Source organism: Octodon degus, unplaced genomic scaffold, assembly GCF_000260255.1.
Source record: "Octodon degus isolate 3935 unplaced genomic scaffold, OctDeg1.0 scaffold00476, whole genome shotgun sequence".
Lineage (NCBI taxonomy): Eukaryota > Metazoa > Chordata > Mammalia > Rodentia > Octodontidae > Octodon > Octodon degus.
Genome location: NW_004525052.1, coordinates 29,137 through 38,356, shown reverse-complemented (window position 1 = coordinate 38,356; position 9,220 = coordinate 29,137). Strand labels below are relative to the sequence as shown.

General features: G+C 41.1%; 1 protein-coding gene across 1 annotated transcript in view; it reads left to right on the top strand.

Annotated features, from left to right (window-relative positions):
- Positions 1–4,027: 4,027 nt before the first annotated feature.
- Positions 4,028–9,220, top strand: part of LOC101568688 (cytochrome P450 2B4-like) — a 26,775-nt gene continuing 21,582 nt past the window's right edge. Inside the window, exon 1 of the mRNA XM_004648611.1 lies at positions 4,028–4,198. Within this exon, the coding sequence (XP_004648668.1) occupies positions 4,028–4,198 (171 nt within the window). The remainder of the gene's footprint in view (positions 4,199–9,220) is intronic.

The following is a 9,220-nucleotide window of genomic DNA, read 5'->3' as shown; positions in this document are numbered from 1 at the left end:
CCGAATCTGCCACTTTGGGCAAAAATTGACTCTAAGTAGGCCTAGGTGAAACCTCAAATTATAAAATTACTGAAAGACACAGGATGACATCTGTGTTTTGGGGTTCAGCAAAAACATTAAATTTTGTGAGGCATAGAAATAGTAATAAATTTAGTCAGGGTCCCGGGAGATGGCTCAGTGGAATAAGCGCTTCCCTGGCAAGTGCAAGTGTGTGAGTTCAATCCCCATTCCACAAAAATAAATTAATAATAATAATAATAATAAATTTAGTCAAAGTTAAAACAAATTGTTGATCCTTGAAATACACTATTCAGACAATAAAAAGACAAGACTGAAAGTAGGACAAAACATCTTAAAATCACATATCTAGAAAGGGACTTGAATTTAAAACATAGAATAATCAGTAGCTGAAAAACAATTCAACTTAAAAATTGATGAAAGGAAAAATTTAACCAGACTCTGCTCAAGATAACATATACAGCCAGAGGTAGCTTAAAGATAGTGAAGTTCTGGAGCCCATGGTTATGATGCCTTGGTCCATGCTGCCTACCAACACCAACCCTGCCCTATATTTTGTTTTCAATACAAGAAGCAAGGTGCTAACCTACCTACCAGCTAAACTGATGATTGATGAGGTCTGCTCTAGCACAGAGAGAAGATAAACATGGAGGCAGTGCCAGCAGCTACAGGGAAAAACAACTGACTGGGCCTGCAGTTCTAGCCCTACTGGAAACTGCACAGACTTCAAGGGGCTTTTATTACAAAAGTGATTCCTGCCACAGAGCAGTTTTAAGCTGGAGAAGAAATCCAGTGTGACAACTGCTGTATTTGAGGGGACTGAAACAGGAGCCATTTGGGGAAGGGATTAATTATTTAACACTGATTGTGACAAAATAAATTTGCTTCAGAGTTTCTGGTGTGCAATAGCTGCAGCAGACAGTTGTGGGAAGCTTGTGGGCTATGGACAGTGCCCATGAGAAGTCTAAACTCATGTCTGCAAGCACATGGGTTAGAAGTTAGGCCAGTAGAGAATAAAACACCACTAGCAGGCTGATAAGACAAGGATGGCTATGTTGGGTGAGAGGCTTCCAATGGGCCTCAGCTGCACTGATGGGCAGAAAAATTGCAATGCTATAACACTCATTATTCTTGTGTCTTTGAGTGTGTGCCTCCCTCTCAGGGTCTCTTGGTTCCTTTTCTCTGTCTCTGTCTCTATATTATAACCCACATTTATCTTTTGTGTGTCTGCATTTCTTTCTTTTTCTGCTTCTTCCCTTCAGTATATCTTTTCTCTTAAACATCATGTCTTTGAAATTTGGTGTGTACTTTTGTAATTATAACCTATTTATCATAGGGACCCTCCATTTTCTTTAGAAATCCTGGATTTGTTTTTTGATTTTTAAGAACTTAACCAGTGAAAAAGATAATGCATACTTCTAGGTTGTTTGCAAGCCTACATAAGTTTTCCAATATCTAAATTAAATTTAAACTATAAATTTTGTTGAGCTGGGTGTGGTGGTGCATACTTGCAACTCCAACACATGAGAAACTGAGGCAGGAGGATTGCTAGGAGCTGGAGGCCAGCCTGGGCTACTTTCAAGGACTGGTTAAACTACATAGAAAGACACTTTCAAAAAAGAAAAAACAGAACTGAAGAAAACAACCAAACAACTGAATTTGTCACATCACAAGTGGGTAGTGGTCACATATGTCCATTCATTAGCACATCCAACAGATATACCTCTCTCTCCCACTGTGTGACCTTAGTGGGACTATCAACTTGTTTGGGCTTCACTATTCCAATCTATGTATTGGAGGAGGCCGTCAATACCTTCTTCAAAGTGTGAGGACTTTGTGTCAAGTGTTCATGCCTTTCTACCAGGATGTCCCAGATTGGGATGAAGTTTCATTCTCAGCATCAGTTGATGAGGCCCAGAGGGAGCAAAGTCCTGTGATCAAGAAAGTCTGTGGAGGCACCACTTCAAGGTCAGGAAAGTATGAACTTTACATCTAGTTGATTGTGTTTCTCTGCCCCTCCTCCTGGATCAAGATAGTATAACCCAACTGTGGGGTCAGAGTCTTGAGTCCAGCAAGTATTTGCCTGAGATGGTAGGAATGGTACTGCTGCTGCTCCATTTCCACCCATATCTCATCTCACCCCCACTCCCTTTTTTTTGTACCTGGAGTTCAACTCAGGTCCTTATGTTTGCCAAGTAGGTGCTGCACAACTGACTATATGTTCAGCCCTCTTACCATCTGTCCTTTATGTTGTTTATATTCTGGTGTCTCATGTAAGAGAAACAGTAATTTTTAAAGATGTATGTTTTATTTATTTCACTTAGCATTGTGGTTTCAAAGTGCACCCATTTTTCTACAAATGATTCAGAGTAGTTCTCCATTGTGTGTACATGCTACATTTTCAACCAGACCAAGTATTCTGACATGAGAAGAGGCTTTACTGTAGGTAAGAGCAAGCAAACTGGCTGTCTAGAAGAACAAGGCAGCAATGAACAAGGCAAGTACAGGATACTTAAGGGGTTTTGTGGGATAGTGTGTGCAGCCTGAAACAGCCTATGTAGGGATAATTCTGCAGGGTCACCTGGTCTGCTGGGGGAAATTCTGATATTCTAAGAAGGTTCTGTGGTTTTTTGCCTAGTCAAAGTCTGTCAGACCTGTTCTGCAGTTTTGGCCCCATTGCAGGGCCAAAAGGAAATGAACATTGAGTGAGGGTAAGGGTCCTAACTAGGTTGAGGGTGCTAGCTCATCAATTTTCTTCATTCATTCCTCTGTTGATCAATATAGGCTGTTTTCAAGATTCATCTATTATGAAAAGTGTTGTGATAAGCATGGATATGCATATATCACTGTGATATGATATCTTTAACTTGTATGGAAGATATATAGAAGGTGAATGGCTGGGTCCAATGGAATTTCTAGTTTTAATTCCTTAAAGAACCTCCATACCAATTTCCATAGTGGTTTTCCTTGTTTACTTTCCCATATAAGGTGAAACTTTGAAAAATATAAGAGCTGATTAGGTAAACAGGACTCTGTTCTCATGGATGGACTGTGGGAGTGAGGCAGGGAATGTGTTCTATGCCTCCTCCCTGTCTTCGGCATTCTCCATGTTATTCAGCAGTATAGTGACACAGCCAAAAGGCCCGTGCCAGATGCAATCACACGAACTTAAAAGTCCAGCTCCAGGATGTATAAGCCATATGAATTTCAACTCATTGTCAATTACCCAGTCTCTGGGATTCTGCTACAACAGACAACAGAACAAGGCAGAAGCTATCTTAAGATCTCAAAAGTAAGATGAACACAGAGTGAGAGATAGAGATAGAGAGAGACAGAAACAGAGAAAGCCTTCCAAGTGAAGACAGCCAAAGGTCTAGTGGGAACCCCTCTGCATTAATGGGAGTAATCAGAGAACTGGGACAAGTACAGCCAGCACATGCAGACTCACCAACACTAGCAGAAGTTCCTACCATCTCTCCTATTAAAGACAAACACATCTTCATAGGTGAAACCAAATAAACACACAGATGCACCCACACATGCAAGAATGTACACAGAAGTACACCAGGATCGATCTGTAGAAATACATAACTACACATTCACATCAACATATAAAGTAACCCTTGATATAAAATAAAAACTCACAAGCATACACAGTAAGGAGCAATCCTGGACAGACTAAACTCAATGGACAAATGAGCACTCAGAAAATTGACTATGTAGACACCCAGCATGCAGACACACACTCCTGTGCACCTGTGCCTCTCTTGCACAGCATCTCTGCCAACATCTTAGGAGGGGCTAAAATGCTGGGGAGTGAGCATGGTCCTGGACTGCCTGAGCAGGAGGAGTGGCTACCTGCTAACTCTCTTCTAGAATTACACCCAAGAGATGGAGTATAGAGAAGGTAGGAATTGGTGAAGTTGCATAATGAGGTAAGATCACAGGCAGAGGATATAAGCCTCAGCTTGAGACTGCACAGGGGTGGATGGCAGTGAGACCAAAAACCATGGGCCTCAGCATCTTTTTGCTTCTTTCTGTCCTCACAGGGCTCTTACTTCTCCTGTTCAAGGGCCACTCAAAGACCCATGGCCATCTCCCATCAGGCCCACGTCCTCTTCCCTTCCTGGGGAACCTTCTGCAGATGGACAGAAAAGGACTGCTCAAGTCTTTCCAGCAGGTGAGACACAGATGGACCAAACCCCTGGTGGACTGGGCAAGCAAAGTCTGCTTTTGGTCTCAGAGGCTGGGTGGGAAGATCAGTGTGTAAGGACATGATCCTGCCCTCTGTTTGGCTGCAGTCAGATTGTCACAGGTGTCCTGCCTCTGGTGCAAGTAAATGAGACCCGGTACCTGAAAAAGATGACAGGGCTTGCAGAACTGTCTGGGTGTGAGCCTCAGATGTAGAATTTTACTATACTCTGCTCCATAAAGGGTATGCTCCTAGAAATCAGAGAAAAAGGGCAGTGGCACCAATCAAAAAGATTTTGTTGCTATCAGCATAGAGAACAAAGATTGACCTGAGTCAGTTGTAGGGCAAACAGAGGAAAAAGGAGAAAGCAGAGGCAGTGAAGGCTGTTTACTGGGGCAGCAAAAAATGGGAAAGTAAACATGGTAATAAAGTGAGACGTACGTGCCCTATTTTTGTGTGATGAAAAGATTTCTTATGCATGATCAATATACTAATAATCCTGGCATCAGGGAGCTTAAGGTAGGTGGATCATCATGAGTTTGAGGCCATTCTGGGCTATACATGGAGACCCTGTCTCTAAAATAGAATAATTGTGCAAAACAGAAAATTCTTGATTTTTTTTTTCGGAACTGGGGGTTGAACTCAGGCCCTTGTGCTTGCCAGGCAAGTACTTATTCTACTAAGCTATTTCCCCAGCCCCTTGATTTCTTCATTTACAATGGAATCATACCTACGTCAGGCTCCTTTCCTGAATGGTAAATGTTCAGTATTAATTTTTTATGTATTTAGTACAAGGTCCTCAGGTTCTCACAACACAGATCAGAGTCATAGTGTTCCTCCTGTTTTCAGCCCCCAAGGCAGTGGGATTACATAAAATTTTTATTATAGCTGAGCATTTTCAGATCACAGTTAATACATTCAAGGCATAAAAATGTTGTTTATTTTATTAATTCTAAGCAAAATCTGGTGATTACTAGGCTCTGTGCTACTGCTTGGCAGACATAGTTTCAGAATTTATTACATACTTTTTTTTTCAGAACCAGGGGTTGAACTCAGCCCCTTGCACTTGCCAGGCAAGTGCTTACTCTACTGAGCCATCTCCCTGGGCCCTCATTACCTACTTTTAATATGTACTTATTTGCCAGAGTGAGGATTGAACCCTGGACCTCTGCTGTTTGCTACTGTCCAACCATTTTTCATTTTGACACAGGCTCATGCTAAGGTGCCTAGGGTGGCTTTGAATTTGTGCTTTATTTGACTCAGCCTTGGAAGTGGCTAATATTGTAGGACTATGCTACCATGCCAGACTAAACATTTACTTCTAGCAACTAATAACTAGTAAACATTCACTTCAGTGAGAGTGTTGGGGCACAAGAGTAACAGACAGCTCCTTTGTCCTCTTTGTCCTCCCTACATAGAGACTGCACTCTGAGAATCCTATGGTTATTTGCTCTTTGTTATCAACAGATATTTTTCTGATCAATGACCTATTTATTAATATCATTTTGGCACTGGGGACTAAGTACTGGAGGGAGAACACAGGAGAAGGACTGGGTAGGACTTTATAAACTAAAGAAATTTACTTAGCTCAGAGTTACAGAGACTGACAGGTCAAGACCAGGCAGTACAATCATCCTCTGCAGATGGTTTCCTATAGTAAAAGAGGAAAAAAGGAACCTGAAACATGCAAGAAGGGCCCAAGCATGGGGGTAGCATTGCTTTACAATAATCCACTTTCTTAAGAACTAGCTTGGTCTTAAAGTCCAGCATTGATCCATTCTAAGGGTGGTGTCCACAGATCTAATTACCTTCCTCTAGGCCCCTTTTTTCAAAAGTTAATCCACCTCTAAACACAGAACCAAGGGGCCCAAGATTTCAATATTTAAACCTGTGGGGTTACGTGTGAACCACATCCAAACTATGCACATGAAACAGGCAAGAAGAGAGAGGTAACCAGCCCAGAGAGAAGACTGAATCCTAAGCTTTGGTGGTCTTATGCAACAACCAGCTTGGATCTCAAAGGTACAACATGTATGCAGCCTGGAGCTTGACTCAAATGTAGGTGCTGCTTGTTGAGTAGGTTTGGTGAGGGCCTGGTTAATTCTAAGCTGCTTAACTCAGCAGTCTGGGGCTTGAAATAGATATCTGAAAATACTCTCTGGAAGCCTTCATTTGTGCCTAAGCAAGCCTAGAGTTGATCTCCCAGGCAGCTCTGGTGTCCACAGTGTAGCTGTGTGAACTTTTGCCCAAATGTGGGTATTGTCCAGATGAATGATTCAGCACTAATCAAAATTCTAAGTCCTGGAAACTCACTGTACAATTGTCATCAGAGGACTGCAGTAGGAGACTGAAGAACCTGAAAACTGACCTCCAAATGTGATGGAGAAAATGGGAGCTCTTCTGAAACAAAGATACTTCTATCTTTGCCCTTTTATTTGTTCTAGGCTGCAAGCCTATTGGTTGATGCTACCACATCTGAGGTGGGTTTTCCTCCCTCAGTTTGATGGCCCACATATCAGTCACCTGCAGCACAACCTGGAACTGTACTGCATTAATCTGCTGCACAATTCTTCCTCAAGGCAGGGCATTTACCACAATTAACTGTCATGAGTAGGATGGAATCCCCTTAGGCAAGGCCAGAATAGCAAAGACAACCTACAGTGTTTAGGAATTCTTAGTATTTGAATTATACAATCAATTTTCTCTAATTTCACAATATTTTAACATTTCTAAGCAAGCCTGAGTTGATGCAAAAATGAAATGAGGGTTTCTAATATTTGGGGATGGATCTGGATTTTTTTTTTTTTTCAGAACTGGGGATTGAACTCAGGCCCTTGTGCTTGCCAGGCAAGCGCTTATTCTACTGAGCCATCTCCCTGGCCCCTTTTTGGTTTTTTTGTTTTTTGTTTTTTTTTTGATCTGGATATTTTTCATGCAGAAAAATGATAGATTCTTTTGGAGTGAATGTAAGTTTTTGACTACTGTGAATAGAAGATGGACATGAATACTTTGAAGATATAAAATTTCTACAATTAGCAATTTTACATGTTAAAATACTGCTCTTTGGGTGACCATCTCCATATCATTATAAAACACAACTTTTCACATAAAGCACTTGTTGATAAAGTGTTGCCTTTTGTAGTGTACTTTTTCTTTTTTTATTTTACCGAGAAATAAATATCAATGAGAAACTTTCTAAGCTGATTAATAAGACATTTTCAGTAATTAAAACATTGCACATGGGGCCGGGGAGATGGTTCAGTGGAATAAGCGCTTCCCTGGCAAGCACAAGGGCCTGAGTTCAATCTCCAGTTCCGCAAAATAAATAAATAAATAAGAAAAACAAGCTGTGGTGTATACATATAACCACTCCCTAATGATTGTAAACTGCATGAACTGTAAAGATGTACTAATAAAAATATCAAAATTTTTAAAATACAAACATTTTTAAAAAATACATTGCACATTGTTATCTTCTCAGCGGTCATCCACAGCAAAAGAAGCAGCCAGAAAATCTCATCCAAACATGTAGTGTACTTTTTCTAAGGATCTTGAGATTTTTTACCTTTCCAAGATTATTTTTGAACTGGGCAGGGTGATGCAGGTATATAATCCAAGCTCATGGAAGGCTGAGTAAGGAAGATTACTGCAAATCTGAAGTTAACCTAGACTACATAGCAATTTTAAAGCCAAAATGAAATATACAGGGAGATCCTGTCTCAAAAAGACAAACAAACAACCCAACTTATTTTTTATCTTTGTTCCCTTTCTTTTTCTTTTCCTTTGGAATTTCATATTTCACATCTTCCTACACATCTTTTCTGAAAATTTAGGTTTATACAGAAGGCTGGCCTTGAACTCACTAGATGGCCCAGCTGGTCTTAGATTCACAGCAACTCTCCTGCATCAGTGTCAGAAGCACAGGACAACAGGTATACACCATTACACCCAGCATTGCTAATTATTCTATACAGCAAATGTTTCATATTTCTTGCAGGAAAAGTTTGGGGCACAGTAAGATCCAAATGGACTGTCCCTTAGGTACTGTTCACCCACCCTCATCATTCTTATTGTTTCTTAGGTGTCCAGCCAAATATCATTTCTCCTGAGAGATCTTGCTAGACCTTCAAGGAGACAAGATCACATTCCTACCATAAGGTTTATTTTTCTAAAACAGCATTTTGCCCTGTAGTCCAGGATGTCCTCAAACTCACAGTGATTATCTTGCCTAAGCCACCAGAATGCTGGGACTACAGTTGTGTGAAATCCTACCTAGTGCCACTTGAAAACTTTGCATCATTGCCTGTCCCTGTTGGCAGTGTCCATGTCAATGCTACATTTCCCTGAGCACTATGCCAAACACAGGGCCTGGCTCACAGTAAGAGCTCAGTAAATCCACACATAAGAGTGAGCAAAATAGCAAGTAAATTAAGACACTAAGAGTAACTCAGCAGGACTTGGTGATCAGCGCCTGGGATAGGCTGCCTCTCTCTGGGGCCATAGATCCAGCACCCTACCCCTTAGTAGAGTTTTATCGCCTCTGTGGAATCCCCAAGTGCATAGCTGTTCATTTCAGTTACTTGCAGTATAGAACAAAAGTCCTACATTGTTTTATTTGATGAGTTTTGGACTTACTGGGACTAGTCACCATTCACCTGTCTCTTTTCTTTCTTTAGAAATGGTAATGTCAAAGCCAGTCAGATAACTCAGCTGACTAAAGAGCTGGTTAGGCGGACTCAGCGGCCTGGGTGCAATCCCCAGCATGCTGTGCCAGCCCCTCCTCTGGGGCATGCTGAGATTGCGACTGAAACTGGGCATGGTGGTGCATGCCTGAAATCCCAGCTCTTGGGAGGCTGAAAACAGGAGGATCACTAGTAGTCAGATCTGAGACCCTATAGTCCTGGAACTAAAACATATTTTAAGAAAAAAAAGAAAGAAAGAAAGAAGAAAGAAAGAAAGAAAGAAAGAAAGAAAGAAAGAAAGAAAGAAAGAAAGAAAGAAAGAAAGAAA